This window comes from Phyllobates terribilis, unplaced genomic scaffold (assembly GCF_046119375.1).
Source record: "Phyllobates terribilis strain yellow unplaced genomic scaffold, ASM4611937v1 Scaffold_5__5_contigs__length_657084704, whole genome shotgun sequence".
Classification (NCBI taxonomy): domain Eukaryota; kingdom Metazoa; phylum Chordata; class Amphibia; order Anura; family Dendrobatidae; genus Phyllobates; species Phyllobates terribilis.
Window position 1 is genome coordinate 39,250,337 of NW_027362765.1, and position 22,629 is coordinate 39,272,965.

Below are 22,629 nucleotides of genomic sequence, written 5' to 3' on the forward strand. Positions count from 1 at the left end.
CCAGTGCTCTGATCCTCTCGCACAGAGAAGATCGCAGCACAGCTGCGGAGGGGACGGAGAAATTTATTTCTCCATCTCCTCTGTTGTTGGCATCGGCGGGAATAGCACTGCACTCAGGTAATATCTGAGTGCAGTGCGATGTTTCACACTCATCCATAGGCTTATACGAGTGCGTGCAATCTGATTCTAGCATGCAATCGCAGCATACTGTGTTTTTTTTCCAGCCCGATCACAATCCGATCGGAGCTGGAAAAAACGCCATTGAGCACACCATCATAGGATTAGATGGGTACGAATGCAATCAGATTGAATTCGTTCAATTTAATCGCAAGAGAAAGCAAGCCCTTAGTCTGATCTTATTGGAATGTGCACATTCTAGATTTAAAGAAAACTATTGTATTGTGTGTGTCCAAAATTGTAACTGGTACTGTCGGCTACTCAGTGCAATAAATAGTTGTTTAACTATCATTCAACAAATAAAACTTGCTGCTAATGTTTTAGGTCATTTAACATCTTAAAAAAAAATAAAGTGTATTTGAAAAATGACATCAACGTAAAGCAAAAGTATGGTAGATGTTATTTACAGTTGAAACCAGAAGTTTACATACACTATATAAAAAGACACATGCATGTTTTTCTTATCTGACATGAAATCAGAATAAACCTTGTCCGTTTTAGGTCAATTAGAATTACCATAATTTTTAATATTTGCCAAATGCAAGAATAATGAGAGAGAGAAAATGTTTTAAGGCATTTTTATTACTTACTGCAAAGTCAAAAGTTTACATACATTTAATTAGTATTTGATACCATTGCCCTTAAACTGAATGACTTGGGTCAAACATTTGGGATATCCTTCCACAAGCTTCTCACAATAGTTGGTCAGAATTTGGGCCCATTTCTCCTGACAAAACTGGTGTAACTGATCCAGGTTTATAGGTCGCCTTGCTTGCATCTGCCTTTTCAGGTTTGCTCATAAATTTTCAATAGGACTGAGATCAGGGCTTTGTGATGGCCACTCCAAAACATTGACTATCCTTAAGCCACTTTGTTACCATTTTGGCAGTATGCTTCGGGTCATTGTCCATTTGGAAGACCCACTTCCGCCCAAGCTTTAACTTCCTGGCTGATGTCTTAAGATGTCGCTTCAGAATTGCCATATAATCTTCTTTTCTCATGATGACATCTATTTTGTGAAGTGCACCAGTCCCTCCTACAGCAAAACAACCCCACAACATGATGCTGACACCCCCGTGTTTCACAGTTGGGATGGTGTCCTTAGGCTTCCAAGCTTCTCCCTTTTTCCTCCAAACGTAACGATGGTCATTATGCCCAAAAAGTCCAATTTTAGTTTCATCAGACCACAGGACAGGTCTCCAAAAATTAAAGTCTTTGTTCCTGTGTGCATTTGCAAACATTAATCTGGCTTTTTATGGTTTCTTTTGGAGTAATGGCTTCTTCCTGGCAGAGTAGCCTTTCAGCCCATGTTGACACGGTACTCGTTTCATTGTGGTTATTAACACAATCTTACCAGCTTCCAACATCATCTTCACAAGGTTTTTTGCTTTTGTCCTTGGGTTGATATGCACACGTCGGACCGAAGCACATTCATCTCTGGGAGACAGAACCCGTCTCCTTCCTGAGCGGTATGATGGCTGGATATTCCCATTCTTGTTTGTACTTGCGTATAATTGTTTGTATAGATGAACGAGGCACCTTCAGGTATCTTGAAATTGTACCCAAGGATGAGCTAGACTTGTGCAAGTCCACAATTCTCTTCCTGATATCTTGGCTGATTTCTTTAGACTTTCACATGATGCTTCACAAAGAAGCAGTGCGTTTCAGGTGTGCATTAAAATACATCCACAGGTGTGTCTTTAAATAACTCAGATGTTGCCAAAAAAAACTATGAGAAGCCTCCAAACACATGACATCATCACATGGGCAGTCCAGAATTGTTTAAAGGCATAGTAATCTTAGTGTATGTAAACTTTTGATTTTGCAGTAAGTAATAAAAATGCCCTAAAACACTCTCTCTCTCTCTCTCTCTCTCTCTCTCTCTCGTAAATATTAAAAATTATGGTAATCCTAATTGACCTAAAGAGGGAAAGGTTAATTCTGATTTCAAGATATTGAGAAAAACATGCAAATGTGTATTTTTATATAAACTTCTGGTTTCAACTGTATTAACTATTTTGTCGTATGACTTTATTTTAAAGGGGTTTTCCCACGAACAAAAGTTTATTGTAAAAATTGACTGACCGGGTACGGAAAATATCACATCTCCTGGAAAGGGGAGAAAGCAAAAGGCAATACAGACATTACAGCAGGGGATTGCAAAGGATTCATTTTGTGAGGTAAAATATTTCACTGCATGTTTTTAAACAATATTGTACCTCAAAAAATGAATCCTCTGCGATCCCCTGCTGTAATATCTCTACACTCTTTTGCTTCCTCCCCTGCCCAGGAGCTGTGGTATGATCAGACAGTGTTAAGTACATGGTAACACACAGCCAATTTCTAAAATGAACTTTTCTTCATGGGAAAACCCCTTTAAGGGCACAAATTCAAAACATGAAAATTACTATTCAAAATTTTTTGCAAATTCTAATAAATAATCATAAAACATATCAACCAAACTTTACTACAAATGTGTCATGGAAAACAAATCTCAGAATAACTGGAATCAGAAGAAACATTCCAAACGTATTACCACATAAAGTGACATGTTAGATTTGAAAATTGGGGCCTGGTTGGGAACATCTACATTAGCTGTGGAAAGCTAGCTAAATCTGAGCAACTTGGGCACTAACTACTGTAGAAAAAGAAAACTGACAATAGACAATAACATACTGATCACAATCAACCCTGACAGTCTTCATCATCAATGATTTAGCTACTAGTGTTAAAACAACTCAGGAGTAATTAGAGTCGGTGGCTTGGTAGCCCTTGATAATCCAAGATATCTCAAGGGCCAATATTTTCTTTCAGCTAAGGTTATTAAAGAAATTAGACATTTAGATAGAACTAATTAACATTCAAGATTTGAAAACAATAAAAACAGGTTACATTCCTAAGAAGAACATGTGTTCGGGAGAGATCCAGCATTACCACTGTGTAGTGCCCAAAGTAATGGGGACAGATTTAGGTGTAGGATCATGCGGTGGTCTAGATGCAAAATTGTGATGACTTGATTGTGATATGACCGGACTACACTGCCGATAAAGCAGCTTCAGCAAGAAAAATCTGTGACGTTTCTACATTTAGTGGTTACTACTCACCTGGGCGGTTATCTGTAGGAATCTCTTTACACCGCTCATCGCCCATTACATATGTCTCTGTAGTATTAATATGGGTCAGATCTTTACCCTGAAACAAATATTGTAAAAGTCACAGAACGATGGAGAAGTCACATCTATGATCAGCTCTAATCCTGCTATCTCCACTGTTCTCATTACACAAGTATAAAACATATAATACTGGTGGATAAAACAAGACTGAACACAAGACCTTCACAGCCATCTACAGATCATAGGGGAGATCTCATGACACCTTCTCTCCATCTACCTGATGATCCGGAGGAACATTGGGATTTTTGTGTTTACAGTCCTGTGGATGAAGAGGATGGGGACATCTCTCTGGTGTTGTCCTCTTACTGGATGGAGCTGGAGGAAACACATACAGGGACTGAATTCACTCTTTACATACAGATAATTATAGGCCGTGTGTATTTAGTCCTGTCTATTACCTGGCGATGTGAGGAACTGGGGAACCTCCATCATGACGTCCTTGTACAGATCTTTGTGTCCTTCTAAATACTCCCACTCTTCCATGGAGAAATAGACAGTGACATCCTCACACCTCATAGGAACCTGATACATACAATGATACAATCATCTCCCTTTAAAGCGTTATTTATAATGTCCCAGCATTCTCAGCAGTGTCACCTCTCCAGTCAGCAGTTCAATCATCTTGTAGATGAGTTCTAGGATCTTCTGGTCATTGATGTCCTCATGTATCAGGGGGTGAGGTGGAGGCCTAATGATTGGGCTCAGGGGTCTTCCCCATCCCTCAGACACTGAGGCCCGACAGCGCTCGCTAGAGGTCTTCTTCACTACTGTGTAATCCTGGTTATGGAGAGACACATTAATAAATCTCACTACAGACATTTCCAGAGTCCTCACCTCTCCAGTTCTGTCCATCTGTTATTCCCATAGAAAAGAATGATGTAATCTAACAATATCAGAATCTCTCACCTCTCCAGTAAGCTGGAAGAGGATCTCTAGGGTGAGGTGTAATATCCTCTCCACCATCTTGTTCCTTTCCATCCTTGATGAGTCAATCAGGAAAATTCTCTTATATAGAAGATCTCTACTGAGAGGATCCGATATTGTAGGGACCTGAATGGGAAGAAGATGAGCCGATGTAAACCAATGCTGAGGCATATTGAGCACCATGATGTGACATTACATGACGTCAATAGCAGAGGCTCAAATGCTGGATTGTAACTCTTTATATGTGGTGATCAACATCAAATGTCACAAAATGGGGATAATATACAAGTCATATTGTCTGGGCTCGGACAAGGTATTGTGATGCCCTAGGCCATACATGTCAAATTCTGGCCATTGGGCCAAATCTGGCATGCAGGGTGGTTTTATTTGGCCCGTGACACCAGAACCACCACCCCTATGTGGGGCCCATTATTCTGCATGGAGGACTATGTGCAGCGCATTATTCTGCATGGAGTACTATATGCGGCCCATTATTCTGCATGGAGGACTATGTGCCGCCCATTATACTGTATACTGGTTGGCCTGCGACTTTGTCCAAGTTTTTCATTTTGGCCCTCTGTGTGCTTTGAGTTTGACATCCCTGCTCTAGGCAGAAATGGAAAATGAAAACCCATCTTTTCCACCTACCAACTGTAAAGTGGGCTCACACTATGATTGTCTGTCATTTTCTTATTTGAATATTTAAATTTGTTAGATTTTAAATAATAAATTATATAATCACCGCACGATTCTATCAAGCAGCAACCCTCTCCAACCAGTCCAGGCATCTCTAGTGACACGCGTGCCAAATACAGAATATGCAAGGAAACCTAAAATGTATATTCACAAATGCAAATAAAATGGGAGAGCCTGAAGCTTTGGACCTAGACGAACGCATGGATGTAGTTGGTGTTGCTCATTCTTGATTAGACTCTTCCCGTGATCGGGTTGCAAAACCTTGTGGGTTTACATTCTTTTGGAAACACAGGTCAAATAGGAAAGAGTAAGGAGTAGGTTTATATATTAGGAGTGATTTAAAACAGAGTGTGGCAGATGCAGTTGTTGGTGGCATTACTAAGGGAACTAAATGCTGAAAAAAGTAATTTTTGGTGTAATCTATAAACACCCCAAAATCACTGAGGAGTTTGAAGTTCGGCACATAATCCGGTAGTGCAGGCTGGTACAGTAATGGTTATGGGAGTTTTCACTACCTGGGTATTGACTGGTGTCATGGTTCTGCTTTAAATGTAAAGGGGAGATATGGATCTTGTGTGTCCGATTTTGGACTGTTGATTCTTTTGTTCACAGAGATGTCTGGCAGAAGCTCTCTCAGAAAGAACATAGGAGTGCTCAGCTCCTGTATATGGGCGAGTGGGTCGAGTTATCAGACAGCTGTCTAAAATGTATGGGGGCCTTAGTTAAACACTTGATCACTTGATATAAATGGACTCATTCAGATGACTGTTTCAGTCCAACACACTGTGTCACGGTTCCACCCCTCAGTGTGTCCGTGATGCAGTTACTGACAGCGCAGCCGTCCAATCTAGTACAGGGGCATGCTGAAGCTGTCAGTACTTTCATTGACAGCTTGGTGGTCATCCAGTCTGTTCGCCATGGGCGTGCTGAGCTGTCAGTGTGTTAATTGACAGTTCGACCGTAAAATCTGAGACTGGGAGGCGCTGGCTATCTCTAGGGGTTCATTATTCCAGGTGATTGCCAGGCTACTTAACTAAGCTGTTTCTCTCAGACCTCTGCCAGACGTACATTCAGCTTGTGTGAGGTTTGTTGCTCTGTGCCTTGTGTTCTGTGTATTGATTTTCTGTTGCCTGACCTTGGACCTCGTTCTGACAAATCCATCTGTTTATCCATCCACCTGTTCTGCTCTGATCCGCTATCATGCTGGTATTCTGACCAACGAAATGTTTCCTGACTACACCTTTGTCTCTTCCTTCTGCTTAAGACGTATCCTCCTGGCTTTTGACTTCGGACTCCTTGACTATCCTGGTCTTATGGCTTGGCTATGAAAAGTGACTCAGCGTCACAACTCACTCTATAATGATCTAGTATAGAGTCCAATAAATTAAAAATGACTACATCTACATGACTTTATCACCAGAACCACCATCAGTACTCGACTACATTACCAGAACAGCCATTAGTACAGGAATACAGCACCAGAACCACCATCAGTGCATGATTACAACACCAGAACCACCATCTGTACACAAATATATCACCAGGAACACCATCGGTACACAAATACGACAACTGAAGCACCATCAGTTCATGAATTCAGCCCCAGAACTATTATCAGTGCATAAATACATTACCAAGCTTAGTACAACAATAACCTCCAATGTTAGGTCAGTTTACAGTATGTACAATTGTATGAAACTGCAACACCTAGTATCTTAATAACAACAGTAATGAGATACCGGGAGTTGTTTTTACCTGTTATTATCAGACTCTGGACCATACGGGAACCACAGTACTGACTAGATGCAGGCAGCAGTGCTATTGAACATTTAAAGAGTAATTAAACTTTTTGGAGATACCTTATATGTATTAGGTGCGAGTCTGGTGATCATTCTCTGAAGACATATCATCTAAACAGGATAATAAACAACTGCTGACTGGCTTCTTATAGCGGATCGGCAGTTGTTTAAAAGGAGGAAATTGGCCAATGTAAATGCACCCTTACATCTAGGTACCTTATAGATGATATCTTCTCTGATTGGAGTTGTTCTCATTCCTTTTTGTTCATCGGGTTCAGATTCCAGGATGGCTGTTGTGAACGATAGCTAACCTCTGCAGACTTCCCTCTTCTCCGGTCTTCTGCAGAACATCCCGACAGAGTGCCCTTAAAAATAAGTGTCTTTATAATGGTTCTGAATAAAAGTAACCAGCCATGTGATGCCCTAAATAATCCCTATACTGTGTCCATAATAAATTGCCCCTCACTGTTCTAAATGCACAAAAGATGACCTCCACATTGTCTCACCCATGTTACAATCAGTCCACACTGTCCTCTCCTATAAAATATTCCCACCATAATGTTCGCTCTTTTATGCTATGACCACCACCATACTGTATGCCTTGGTAAACTACAACCGCCACTATCCTTCCTTATGAGTTATACCCACCACACCTTCATTCTTTATGAACTATGACCTCCACATTGTTTCCCCTATACTGATTTTCGACTATGCGTCCACTCTGAATTGAACCCTTCTTCAAACAGTGCCCCACTCCATATTGAGCTCCCTCTTTACACTATCATCCCACTCTATACAGAGCCTCCTATCCATATTGACCTCCAATACTGCTCTTTCTTCATAGACTGCCCCTCATACTGTCCTTTCTCCATTCAGACTACCCATACTGATCCAGCTCTATAGAGAGACCCTCCTTAATGCCCTATCTCCATACAGAGCTACCCTATACTGCCAATTCTCCACGCTGACACCCATATACTGCCCCACCTCCATACAGAGACCCCTTATACTACTCCATCTCCATAGACCCCATATACTGCCTCATCTCCACACAGAATCAACCTATACTGCCCCATCTCCATACAGAGTCCCCCTATATTGCCCCAACTCCATACAGAGTCCCCTATACTGCCTCATCTTTATAGGGACCTCTTTATACTGCCCCCATCTCCACACAGAATCCGCCTAGACAGCCCCATGTTGATTCGGAGAGAACACCCTTTACTGCCTCAATGTCATAAAGAACCAACCAACCCTAACTATATTGCCCCATCTCCATACTGAGATTACCTCCACCATGCTGGTCCCTCTTCATATTAAGCATCTTTGCTACAACACTCTCATATCGTCAGCTCTCCGGGCTCTTACTGCCTCCCAGCTGCCGCTCCTGTGTTGTCCCATCCTCTCAAGCATTCTGCAGACGTCATCAGAATGCTGAGATGACCTTATTGTGCCGCACGTTGGACAGGTTTCTAATTCCGGAAGTGCCAGCACTCACATTTTCATTTGTATTCACGTCTTTGCGAACCTCCGGTGCCTAGTGGGAAATATGGTGCTGGGTTTACCCCAAGGTTTTGTGCTTGGTCTGCCATTATTCAACCTTATTATTAATGATATAGAAACATAATTAATAGCGTTGTTCCTATTTTTGCAGAGGACACCAAACTGTAGTGTAGCGCAGGGTATTGAAGATCTTGTACAAACTAAGGCTGTGTGCCCACGATGCTTTTTTTTAAGCGCTTCCGCAGTGGCAATTCCGCTGCAGAAACGCTTAAAAAATGCTTGGTAGAGGGTCTGATATGTTCCCCAATGATAATCCGCATGTGCTCTGCACATGCTGCGGAAATTTCCGCTGCGGATTATCATTGCGGAAAAAAACACAGCACTACCAATTATTTTGCGGAAGCGCTGCGTTTTCGCCGCCATTGACTTGCATTGGAACGCATGCATTACGCATCACTGCATCTGTACATGCGGAATCCATGCGTTTCAATGTGCGGATGGTACCCGGGTCTGGGGGACAGGAGACTCTCCTCCGGACCCGGGTACCATAGAACCTGTAAAAAAAAGAATAAAATAAAAAATAAATATTATACTTACCTTCTGATGGCCCCCGATGTGCTCGTCTTCGCTTGCCGGCAGATCGCGGTGGACTGAAGGACCTGCGCTGACGTCATTTAGTCATGTGACGGCAGGTCCTTCAGTGTACCGCGAGCTGCCCGCAAGCCAGGACGGATCGAATAAAGACTCCGGGGGCCATCAGAAGGTAAGTATATATTTATTTTTTTATTTTTTACCATTCTTTCGGTCACACTATATAAATTCATGCCGGTTGCATGGATTTATATAGTGTGACCAAGTTGTCAAGCACTTTCCAGGTGATGCTAAAATCGCTTGGAAAGCGCTTGTCAACCCGCATGCAGAAATGCATGTGAAGAACGCTTCACATCCTCTTGTCCCTGGCAGGAAAAACGCATGTACAATCCGCATGTACAACCCGCATGCGTTTTTTTTCTGCCAGGGAGATTCAGAAACGCTCAGGAAAAATCCGGAGCATTTCTGCATCGTGGGCACATAGCCTAAGCGTTTTGGTATCCGCTTGGCAGATGAGGTTCAATTTATAGAAATGTAAAGATTTGCACGTGGGCACTAATAATATATAGGCACCATATGTTCTAGGTGGAGAAAAACTAGTAGAGTCACTTGTTGATCAGACTAAATAACAGCATGCAATGTTAATCACCCGCTTCTAAGGCCAGCAGAATATGGTCATGTATCAAAAGAGGAAAGGGATGTACCGTATTTTTCGCTTCATAGCACGCACTTGATTATAAGATGCACCTATATTTTAGACGTACAAAATATCTGTGGATGACACACTGTAAGGAGAAGGGGGGGGGAGTGGGAATCTGTGGAGGCCGCACTGTAAGGGTGGGGGGCACCTATGTGGGATCTGTGGAGGACGCACCTATGTGGGATCTGTGGAGGACGCACCTATGTGGGATCTGTGACTACAATCCCCATCATCCTTCAGAATACACCCATTGGTACTGTATAATATTCTGAAAGATGATGGGGGTTGCAGTTATATTGCACCTCCCCTTCATTGTCTCTGCTCACCTAGTTTACGAGCCGTAGATCTTTATTAAGGCTGACAGGACCATTCGTACAAGGGATCACTGACTGGAGGAGGCAGCTCAGAAGCAGTTCCCTTCTCCAATCAGTATCCAGCTTCCCCCTGGGCTGCGGTGAGTGATAGCGCAGTTTGCGCTTTCATGTGTTCGCTTTATAAGACTAATTTTGGAGGGGAAAAAAGTGCATCGTATAAAGCGAAAAATATGCTAATACTACCTCTTTACAAAGTATCAGTGCAACCTCATCTGGAATATGCAGTTCAGTTCTGGGCCACAAAACTGATAAGGGGCATGGAGGATCTTCGTTATGAGTTGAATGTGTTACTCTGTAATAGTGCCTTCTGAATTGTAAAATGGCTGCGGAATATGTTGGCGCTATAGAAAGAAAATTATTATTATGAGGAAAGACATTTAGGCTTGAGAAGAGACATCTAAGGTGGGGAACATGATTAACTTGTGCAAGTACAGAAATGGTCAACACAAAAAGTATGGTCAAAAGCTGTTTCATGTAAAACTCCATCAAAAGACAAGGGGGCACTCCTTCCACTTGGAGAAAGAAAAGGTCAATCTCCCAAGGAGACAAGGCTTATTTACCATAAGAATTAGTTATCTGTGGAATACTCTACCTCCATAGCTGGTCTCAGGGAAAACTGTTGATGGTTTAAAAAATGCTTAATTGTTATTTTCTTCTAAAAAGGCATCTAATTATGTACATGTGTGAAGTTCCTTTCTGAATGTTTAGTCCAATGGAACAACAACTGGATCAGTAGAGAAAAATTACCTCTTTTGGGGCAAACCGGATCATGCATGGTTGTTGTACATAAATCCCTTCTTTTTAGCTTTTTCTATCCCTTTGGATGAACTTGATGGACCTATGTTGCTTATGGGACAGCCCTTAAATTATTTACTCCTTATCTCAAGAACCTATAGGGAGTCTGTCAGCAGACAGTGACTGTTCAAACCAAGCACAGCACCTCATAGATGACACAGCCCTGATACAATTTGTACCTCTAAGACCATATACATTAGACTAATGTCAGCCAAACTCACTAATATTGGCTAACAATCTAATGAGTATGGGAACATACTGAATTTCCCCCAACAGAATGTCGGGGTAGAGAAGGATTCAGCATGTCTAATTTAGGATTAGCAATCATTTGATTGCCAACAGAGAAGTCTAGTATTGCTTCTCTTATAGCGTACACTGCTTGGCTTAGCCAAGCGCTCGTGTATAGTGGAGTCGAGAGAAATAGCTGTCAGTTGAAACAATTTACCTTATGTATCCGAGTGTATACACATATACACACCACGTACACACATATACTAATGGCACCCGTGGCTGACATTTTTGTCCTCCTGTGAAGCTCAGCCTATGGCCAGGCTTTATAGGGGAACATCATTTTTGTCTATATATTGCAATATTGTATTATTAGACAACATATACAGAATAAACACAAAGAATACACAATAACACATATATACAGTTCTCAAAAAAATATCAATATGTAGCAAAAAATCCTATCCATTAATACCAATATACAGTGCTCATAATTGATGACTGTATTTTGTACTTGTCTGTATTGTACATTTGATGTATGGATTGTGCATCTTATGTCTTTTATATGTGCGTGTATCTGTGTGGATGAGTGATGGTTGGCCTGAGTATGATCAATGCTCATGACAAGCCAGGATCAAAGCCTCAAGGATGTCTTGATGCGGATATCGCTCAAAAGGAAAGATAAAAAGCTGCAGAAATAAAGTAAAGTTCAGAACTGGAATGTACGAACCACGAACCAAGGAAAACGCAACATCGTCAAAGCCGAAATGGACAGAACAGAACTCGACTTAGTGAACTAAGGATGGGCTCAATCCAGACATTTCCAGTCAAACGAACATTCAGTCAACTATTCTTGCAATGATAATCAATGAAAAAATGGTGTTACTTTTATTCTTAACTGAAGAGTGGCTGGCACTGTCCTGAAGTACAATGCAGTCAGTGATAGAGTCATCTCGATACGACTACAAGGAGCCCCAATCCATGTCACAGTTATACAAGTCTACTAATCAATAACAGATGCTGGGGAAGAGGACGTTGAACTATTCTAAGATCAGATTCAAGAAGTAATCGACAAGATGGCAAAACAAGACAGATTCATTATCATGGGAGACTTGAATTTCCCAAGTGGCCCATGGCAAACATGGAATCGCTGTAGGAAACTTTGGTCTTGAATAACGAAATGAGGGTGGGGGAAGATTCATTAACTTTTGTATGAGAAATCAGCTGTCCATCATGAACACCTTCTACCAAAACAACAAACGGAGACTCTATACGTGGACATCACTGAATGTGGCCTATAGGAATCAGATTGACTACATATGCGTTCTGTGGAAGGGATCATGAACGTTTGATAATAAAGTCTCCTGAAGCAGCAATTGATGTCATTATACGCTTCTGTCAACAGATATGGACAACTGGTAAATGGCCCAAGGATTACACAAGATCCGTGTTTATTCCTATTCCGAAGAAGGGAGATGCTACCTACTGTGGAAACTCTCAGACTATTACGCTCATAACTCATGCCAGCCAAATACTACTGAAGATCCTAAAAAGACAGTTACAGAGCTGCCATGGAAAAAAAGCAGGATTCAGAAAAGTCAGAAGAACAGGGGTTGTAGTTGCAAACCTTAGATGGATAATGGAAAAAGCCCAAAAATACAACAAGGAGATCTATTTCTGCTTCATCGACTACAGCAAAGCCTTCGACTGTGCTGATCACCAGAAACTTTTGAATACCATGAAGTATATGGGTGTGCCGAACCATCTGATCAGCCTCATTAAGAACCTTTCAAGAAGCAGCCGTCCAAACAGAGCACGGCATGGTTCAAAGTAGAGCAAGGTGTCAGACAAGGTTACATCCAGTCACCATTTCTCTTTAATTTAAATGCAGAAGCTATTTTCAGGAAGGCTGCACTTGCCGAAAAAGGAATCAATATTGCTGGACGCATCATCAACACTCTTAAATACGCAGACGATACAACACTGATAGCAATAAGTGTAGATGGAATAAAGTACTTATTATGGAAAGTCAACATGGAAAGTTCGAACATAGCACTGCTACTCAATATAAAGAAGACAAAGATATTGATCACTGCCAGGTATGACTGGGACACAGGAGAGATGGACGTCAACAAACTGGAAGTTGTAAAGGACTTCAACCTACTTGGATCAATAATCACTCAAGATGCAGCGACAACACCGGAAGTCAATAGGAGAATAGCTATGGGCAAACAATGAAGTCAATGGACAAGGTCTTCACATCAAGAAACATTTCACTGGTGATGAAGACACGGCTTGTAAATAGTCTGTTTTTGTTCTGTAGTAAAATATGGATGCAAAGCCTGGACAATAAAGAAACAAGATAGAAGAAGAATCAATGCCTTCAAAATGTGGTGGAGAAGGATGCTATCACTACCATGGATGGCAAGAAGAACAAACATATCAATTTTGGAAAAAATCAAGCCAGGCATGTCAATCGAAAAACAAGGATCACCAAGCTATGACTTTTTTTTTACTTTGGACACATCATACAAAGAGAGCAATCACTGGAGAAGGACATCATGGTTGGAATAGAAGGAACAAGGCGAAGAGGAAGACGAGCAGCCCGATGGCTTACTACAATCAAAATAATGATGGAGAAGACCCGGGTGGACCTATTTAGGCTTGCACAAGATTGAGTTTTTCTACATATCATTCATCCATCTAGTTGCCATGGCTCGAGATTGAGCCGAAGGCCATTAAATAACAATAATCTCTCCATCTACCTGATGATACTGAGGAACATTAGGATTTTCTTGTTTAAAGTTTTGTGGAAGATGAGGATGGGGACATCTCTCTGGTGTTGTCCTCTTACTGGATAGAACTGGAGGAAACACATACAGGGGCTGAGTTCATTCTTTACAAACTGCTTATAATTATCAGTATGTATTTAGTCCTGTCTATTACCTGGTGATGTGAGGGGCTGAGGAACTTCCATCATGACATCCTTGTACAGATTTTTGTGTCTTTCTAAATACTCCCACTCCTCCATGGAAAAATAGACAGTGACATCCTGACATCTTATAGGAACCTGACACATAAAATGATACCATCATCACCCCAATCCCTTTATTCAGTAATAATATGATGTCCCAGCATTCCCAGCAGTGTCACCTCTCCAGCCAACAGCTCAATCATCTTGTAGTTGAGTTCTAGGATCTTCTGGTCATTGATATCCTCATGTACCAGGTGGTGAGGTGGAGGTCCCGTGATGGGGCTCAGGGGTCCACATCCCTCAGACACATGGGCTTGACAGCGCTCACTAGAGGTCTTCTTCACTACTGTGTAATCCTGGTTATGGAGAGACACATTAATAAATCTCACTACAGACATTTCCAGAGTCCTCACCTCTCCAGTTCTGTCCATCTGTTATTCCCATAGATAAGAATGATGTAATGTGACGTCATCAGAATCTCTCACCTCCCCAGTAAGCCGGAAGAGGATCTCTAGGGTGAGGTGCAATATCCTCTCCACCATCTTGTCCCTGTCCCTATCCATATTGATGGGTAAATCAGGAAAATTCTCTTTCATAGAAGATCTCCACTGAGAGAATCTGATATTGTAGAGACCTGAATGGGAAGAAGATGAAGCAATGGAAAATCATAAAAAAATCCTATGTAATAACACAATTACTGAAGATGAAAGGAAACATATAATGATATTTAAGGTGTAGCTCTTTTATTCACCAGCTGCTGTTTTGCTTGGCCAGTCCTGGGTGACGCACCAGTACACATGCAAATTGTCTCTTCAGAGAGAAAGAGGACTTGGACTCTAGTGCCACCTATTGGAAGTAACAATCCTAAAAGTGTATATCCACTCTTTAATGATCCTTGCCATATAACTTAGGATAAAAGCAAAACCAGAATCTCCGTAAGTACTTCATGATGAGGATGACATCTTAATTTTTCACTACGGCTCTATAAACATATCTGCCATAGTCCATCACTGACTACATCAACACCAGCCACCTAATACGAATGTTTCCCGTCTTCCCCAGGCTGTAATCTTTTATCATGCTAGATCTCAATCAAGCCTGATTCACACACAAAAGACTGAGGATTTTTCTTTTTAAAAAAAACACAGACAGGAGATACTTGTTTCCAAATTCTACAGTACAGTGATTTGTTTTTGTTTTTTTACTATTGATATAATGCCATTTTCCCTTAGGCTTCTCTATATAACATTAAAAATGCCAGAACAAAGCAGATATTAAAATGTTACAAAACAAAACTGGCACCAACAGCATTTGTACATTACCATAACGCTTAAGGTCTCCATACTCATTAATCTAAAACTGTTGATTTGTCAACTATACAATGTACCAGTAGGATTACCCAGCTTTGCTCAGTTTTTTGTTGTTGTTAAACTGTTTGTTGTTTGTGCCTTTAAGAACTATGGTTTGCTACTGACATGAAGTCAACAAATGTGTCCTGGAGAGATGAAACCCAGTGTAAAACCTTCCGAAGTGCTTCATTTAACCTAGTGGCAAAATTGGGGAAAATTGGGCTAGTTGTTGGTTTGTAAATACATACAGTGGCTTGTGAACGTATTCACAACCTTTGGCATTTTTTGTGTTTTGCTACCTCGCAACCTGAAATTTCACTTTTTTTTTTGAGAGTTTGCATCAGTTCATGAAAAGAACATGCCTACAACTGTGAACATTTGGTTTTGTTTTCCAGAGCAAACAACAAATAGGACAAAATAACTGTAAACTTCAATGTGCATAGCTATTCACCCCCCTAAAGTCATTACTTTGTAGAGCCAACTTTTGCAGCAATTACAGCTACAAGATGCTTCGGATAAGTCTCAATGAGCATTCCACATCTTGCCCATTCCTCAATGCAAAACTGCTCCAGCTTCTTCAAGTTAGATGGTTTACTCTAGTGAACAGCAATCTTCAAGTCTGACCACAGATTCTTAATTGAATTAAGATCTGGGCTTTGACTAGGCCACTCCAAAACATTTACACATTTCCCCTTAAACCACTCGAGTGTTGCTGTAGCAGTATGTTTTGGGTCATTGTCTTATTGGAAGGTGAACCTCCGTCCCAGGCTCAAATCACCGACAGACAGGTTTTGCTCAAGAATATCCCTGTATTTTGCACCATCCATCTTCCCCTCTCGACTCAAACCATTTTCCCTGTCCCTGCTGCCAAAAAACATCTGCCTAGCATGATGCTACCACCACCATGTTTCACTGTGGGGATGGTGTTCTTGGGGTGATGAGCTGTGTTTGTTTGGTGTCACACATAGGGTTTACCTTGGTGGCCAAAAAGTAAAATTTTGTTCTCATCAGAATGCAGCACCTTCTTCCATACATTTTGGGAGTCTCCTACATGTCTTCTGGCAAACACAAAATGAGCATTACAAGTTTTGTGTGTAAGTAAAAGCTTTTTTCTGCCCACTCTTCCATAAATGCCAACTCTATGGAGTGGTGCCTCTTGCTTAGTGGTGTTTGAGCCTCTGTGACCTTTCAGAAAAGGTGTGTATATGGGAAATCACTGACTGAGGACCTATACACTCCACTAAATTAAATAAATTCACTGACTGGTGGACTAAAGTCTTGAAAAATTCACTTTTATTGGAAAGCATTTAAAATAGTGCTATCTGATCCACCTTACTTCTCATGCAGTCTATCCAATATGACTCAATTTAATTGGTCAATATTAGATACTAACAATTTAAATTTCTAAACCGTGTGCATGATTTCATTTTAATATATTCCCTTTGGGACAATAAATCCATTGTTCTACTATAACAGAATTTAAGAATCCAAGGTGCTTATTGAAAGTGCTTTCACATCAAATCAAGCTTCTCCCAGTCTGATTCCAATTCAGCCTATACACACTCATATGCATAACTAGGGATCTTGATTATTGCACTTTGCCCTTCTCCATATTACTTGTTACTGTCCCTTTAAAATTTTAGCAGAAAGATATTGTATCCACAATTTCCTCCTAAAAATCATCTGCTCACACGCTTAACCCATAAAACTGCTCTAATAATGGCTCCTAAAGATACATATTACTGCAACCTGTTACACCACTGTATAGTTTCATTCCCTGACTCGTGTGCTCTGATAAATCACATGCAAATAAACTGTCTCCCTAGTTTCATTCATATTTTTTCTGGGACATACTGAGTTCTTAATTCTCGAACTCCCTATACTCTCTAACTCAACGAGTTTCACCCATTGATCTATGGGCACATCAGGAGGTTTGTATTACGTTGGGTTACTGTGTTAGACAGTTTCATTTAAATGAAACGTGTGTATATACTGATAGACCATGTGACACTTAGATTGCACACATGTGGACTTCCTATCACCAAGCATGTGACTTATAAACATAATTACTTGCACCAGGAATTTTTAGGGGCTTCAACGCAAAAAGGGGTGAATACATATGCACATGCCAATTTTTAGTTATTTGATCCCATAAATTTAATTTATGCCTATATTTTTCTCACTGCACCAACTTAGACTATTTAGTGCTGATGCATCACATATAAATCGGATTACAAAAACATTTAAACACAGGTTGCAATGTAACAAAATAGTTAAAAAGCAAAGAGGGTGAATACTTTCGCAAGACACTGTATTTGAATTGGTGTTCATTTTTTTGGGTGAATATCTCGACATCAGTAGGTCCGAAAGAACAGTAATCCAGTCTATAACCTTCGGAAGTGCCTGATTTACCTATAGGCCAATGTTGGTGCAGATAAGTCCTGTAATATATCATAGCTGTAGAAAAAGCTATGACCCATGCTTGCTGTGGCGCGGTGCCTGTAGGGAGGAGTGACGTAGAGCCGTGGGGGGCTTTGCCTGGCAGCATGGTTGCTGTGGGGCATCTGGGTCACTTCCACTGCTGATGCGGTGTCACTGGCGCTGGTTGACATACCTTTAAAGTCAGGGACCAACTAAGAGGCTCTTTGAAATGTTGCAGTGGGCTTCATACAGTCTGATCAGAATGTTAAAGAACCTTGTTTTCAATTTCGTAAGTTTTTGCTTAGCAGCAATAGTTCAATGTCTGAGTTTTGGATGCGAGGTCCATGTTTTTTCTTTTACAGTTATAGCATTTTGTATACTCCCCGTTTTACTTAGTACCAGCACTCCTCCCATCTGGCCCAGGCGTTTTCAAAGTATCAGGAGACTGAGAGCAAAATAGTTGGTACCCCTATTGCAGTTTTCTGTATGAGATCATGTGGAAGGTGAGTTTTTTAGCTCCTTTCACTTGATGTTAGTGCTGGGGCTACACCTAGTAGGATGGTGCTGTGGGGGATCAGGGCCACTCACATCACCCATGCTGCCAGTGGTATCATTTCGGGACTGGCTGCCACACTTTTGAGCTCAGGTACACACAGATTTTCGCCGTGACTTGGCAGTATGCTTCATACAGTCTGCTCAGAATGTTAATAAGAATCTCATGTTCAATTTTGTACATTTTTAATTGCCCACAATAGATCAATGTACTGCAAGAGTTTTGAATGTAGGCTCTAAAGAAGAGAAATCTTGTCTAAAACCTTCCTAAATGCTTGATTTACCCGAGTGGCAAATTTGGGGCAGATTATTGCAGTCATTTGGTTGTAAATTAATAATTTGTTTTTGTGTTCTGTTTTTTTTGGTGACTAGAACGATAGGTCCAAGACAGTTGAAACTTGGTCTCCAGCTTCCAAAGTTAGAGGCAGGTTGGTTGAGTCATTAGGACATAAATTTGTATGTCGGTGGTCCATTTTTTTTCTTCTTCCGAATATTGTGAGGACGGAAGGTTATAGAGAGCTGAAACATGCTCTAAAACCTTCCAAAGTGGCTAATTTTCCTATGTGTCAAATTTGGAGAGATTGGTCCAGTTGTTTAACTAAAGAGTAATATTTGCTTTCGTATACCAAGTTTTTAACAAATGTCAATCTAAAACCTTCAGAAGAACCCATGTTCCAAATCTGGAGCAATATGATCTAGTCATTTGGCTGTGCATAAAGAATAGACATCAAATAACAGGAAATCATATAGAGGTATGAGATCCTCCTGACAGATGATATCAGGTGTGAGAAAGATCTGGTATGCTCAATTTCAGAGACTGATCCTTTGTTCCACCACTAGAGGAGTCTGCCAGCAGCTCTCTTGTAGAGAGCACGGGTAAACTTGAATGTCTGTATGTATACAGGAGTCGGGAGAGATAATGGTCAGTCGAATGATCATTCAGCGAACAGCTAGCTAATGTGTACGGGGCCATTAGTACACTGACAGGCAGGGATAATACACCGCACTACAGTACTACAGTGTATCACTGGTGCAATCAGAGGGTTGTATGATCACACTAATGAGAGTTGTGGAAAAAAGTTTTAAAAAAAGTTTTAAAAAAAGATTTGAAGTGGAAAAAAATAATCACGTTTTAACAAGACAGAAAGGGAACATTCTCCATTCTTGATTAAGACAGACAGAAGGCATCTTCCATGGATCTGCGGTAACCGAAAGAATCCATTATTTCATCTGTGGCAAAGAGATAGCGATAGATCCTTCTCCATCTTATCTGAGGGACACAGAGGGAGAGGCCTCTGTTCCCCATTTACACACCTCAGTATTTCTACAGGAACCTAACAATAGTACCCTACATCGGTGTCATTACAAATAAAAAGCAGAAAAAAAACAAGTTAAAGTACAACTAAATTAAAATAAAAAAGGTTCTACTTCTGGAATATGTCCCCAGAAGCCCCTAAATCTAAGAAGCACCATTGTCAGAAGCTCCCTATCCTCGCCAACAGCTACAACAACCTTTCCTTGAAACCAGAAAAAAATTGAAAATCTGTCCATTTATAAGGACCATGGACAAGATAAAGATCTCCAACTCACATCAGGGCCACCAAATGTCCAGCTGGGGTCTGTATGTGGGAGAGACAGGGCAAAAACTTAGAAAAAGGATGAATTCTCATCACCACACAATAAAAGTAAATAAGAATAGATCTAACTGTGGCCAAACATTTTTGTATCCCTGATCACACCATCATGGACATGAAATTATTGATATTAAAAGATAACGTCAAATCTCAGAGAGACAGAAAAATTTGGGAGTACAAACTTATGACAACATTTGACACACTCAGTGCAGGAATGAATGTGTCCCATTGATTTATGTTTTTCTACATCAACTAAGGAATGTGCTACTCAGACCATTTGGGGGGGGGTGGAATCATAATCATGGTCCAGACCTCAATCACAGATCAATAAAACTTTCACACTCTTTATCTATGCTTCAATATTTATGGCCACATCTGTTTTTCCCCTTCCCATACTGATAGTTCTGCTTCACGTCACTTGTCTTATCTATTGTACTATTCTTGTGTCCTTATGTGCATAAATATGTGACTCTTCAGATTTTGTGTTATTCTATGAATGATGAACACAGTAACGTAGGTTGAATAAAGACCTAGGTCCATCAGACCTTTGTAACAAATTGCAAGACTACTATCTTTTCAGTTAGTCATTAACATATATCAACCACTGAGACTCTCAAATCTTAATATTTTTCCATTACAATGTGCAGCTCATATCGCAGATAACAGCCCCTTTATAATACTTGAGTGGTGGCGAGATGACTGGACTGAAGGCCAGCAAATGCAGTATGCCGACACACTTGGCGCAAGCCATCACGCTAATGCACACCCTTGAGGGCCAGAGTACTCTTCACTCCTGCCCACTAAAGGGAGAAGAACTTTTACAGAGCCCTTCCCAGGTGCCAATGGCGGAGTGGCTGGTGGCCAGGTACACTGGTCACAGTAGGGTCAAACACACCAATAAACTATACCGTAAGGAATAGACAAACCTAACAAACTTGGAAGGTCAGGGCACATATACAGAGACGTAGGAACCAGAAACAAACCAAAAAAAACATTAAGAAATACCAACAGTACCACTGAAGGGGTGGAGAGAAAGAAACCTCCCACGTACCTGAACCAGGAGACATAGCGCCCCATGTGTCTTGGCAACAGCTGACACTTGGGAACCGGGTATCCCGGGACCCCTGAATAGCGTCAGCACTGGGAGCAACGGCATCCTGCCTCCCAACCACACCATGCCCGGAGGCCAGTCCCCTGGAATGGCGTACATGAGCACAGCGGGGCCCTGCGCCCCAAAGGCAACACCCCACCCCTCACAATCAGAAAGCTGCCAGAGGCAGCCCGCCGGGGAGAAGAAGTATACCAGGAAGCTTGTGCTGCCTGACACCCTCATTATATAAACATTACACTGTGTGTAGGGGGAGAATGGGTCAGTACTTTTGGAACATTATATTATATGTGGAGGTATTATACACACTATATGGGGGGGCACAGGGAGGAGCAAGAAAGGGGCAGTGACTGTGTGAGCAATACGGGTCTCCATGTTGTCTCTCATAGTTGGGTCGTATGTATCTATCAGAGGAAATGGAACAAAAATGTTATGAGTCTTAGAAAGAGACAACAGGAAAGCAACAAAATAGTCTCAGTGCTTAAGGGGTTAATGTCGCCTGCGCCCAGTAATGGGGTCTCTCCACATACCTCCACCTGCAGAGCCGCCACCACATATATGGCTGCTCTGTGCGCACAGGACCTGTGATGAGGTCACAGGAGGGGAGGAGTCAGGGGTCACATGATCAGGGGCCTCAGTGGATGCAGGACTCTGCTGTGCTGGTTGTCATGGTGCTGGATGAGGTGAAGGTTATGTGTGGGGTCAGGAGGGGTTTACAGTGTGGATGTAGCAGAGCCGCGTGTGTACGAGGTGTACGGAGCAGAGCCGCGTGTGTACGAGGTGTACGGAGCGGAGCCGCGCGTGTACGAGGTGTACGGAGCGGAGACGTGTGTGTACGAGGTGTACGGAGCGGAGTCGCGTGTGTACGAGGTGTACGGAGCGGAGCCGCATGTGTACGAGGTGTACGGAGCAGAGCCGCGTGTGTACGAGGTGTACGGAGCGGAGCCGCGCGTGTACGAGGTGTACGGAGCGGAGCCGCGCGTGTACGAGGTGTACGGAGCGGAACCGCGTGTACGAGGTGTACGGAGCGGAGCCGCGCGTGTACGAGGTGTACGGAGTGGAGCCTTGTGTGTACGAGGTGTACGGAGCCGAGCCGAGCGTGTACGAGGCGTACGGAGCGGAACCGCGCGTGTACGAGGCGTACGGAGCGGAGCCGCGCGTGTACGAGTCGTACGGAGCGGAGCCGCGCGTGTACGGGGCGTACGGAGCGGAGCCGCGTGTGTACGAGGTGTACGGAGCGGAGCCGCGTGTGTACGGAGCGGAGCCATGCGTGTACGAGGTGTATGGAGCGGAGCCACGCGTGTACGAGGTGTACGGAGCGGAGCCGCGCATGTACGAGGTGTGCGGAGCCGCATGTGTACGAGGTGTACGGAGCGTATGAGGTGTATGGAGAGGAGCCATCGTGTGTATAAGGTGTACGGAGCGGAGCCGCTTGTGTACGAGGCATACGGAACAGAGCCATGTGTGTACAAGGTGTACGGAGTGGAGCCGTGTGTGTACGAGGTGTACGGAGCGGAGCCGCGTGTGTATGGAGTGGAGCCGCATGTGTGCGACATGTACGGAGCGGATCTGCGTGTGTACGAGGTGTACGGAGCAGAGCCTCGTGTGTACGAGGTGTACGGAGCGGAGCC

The 22,629-nt window shown here is 42.3% G+C and overlaps 1 protein-coding gene across 1 annotated transcript in view; it reads right to left on the bottom strand.

Annotated features, from left to right (window-relative positions):
* LOC141270690 (uncharacterized) overlaps positions 1-21,589 on the bottom strand; it is a 174,626-nt gene extending 153,037 nt beyond the window's left edge. The window contains exons 1-8 of the mRNA XM_073680789.1: positions 21,529-21,589; positions 14,420-14,568; positions 14,114-14,290; positions 13,907-14,030; positions 13,726-13,823; positions 4,257-4,400; positions 3,948-4,127; positions 3,749-3,872 (exon numbers count right to left, since the gene is read on the bottom strand). Of these exons, the coding sequence (XP_073536890.1) occupies positions 3,749-3,872; positions 3,948-4,127; positions 4,257-4,400; positions 13,726-13,823; positions 13,907-14,030; positions 14,114-14,290; positions 14,420-14,530 (958 nt within the window). The 5' untranslated portion in view covers positions 14,531-14,568; positions 21,529-21,589. The remainder of the gene's footprint in view (positions 1-3,748; positions 3,873-3,947; positions 4,128-4,256; positions 4,401-13,725; positions 13,824-13,906; positions 14,031-14,113; positions 14,291-14,419; positions 14,569-21,528) is intronic.
* Positions 21,590-22,629: the final 1,040 nt, after the last annotated feature.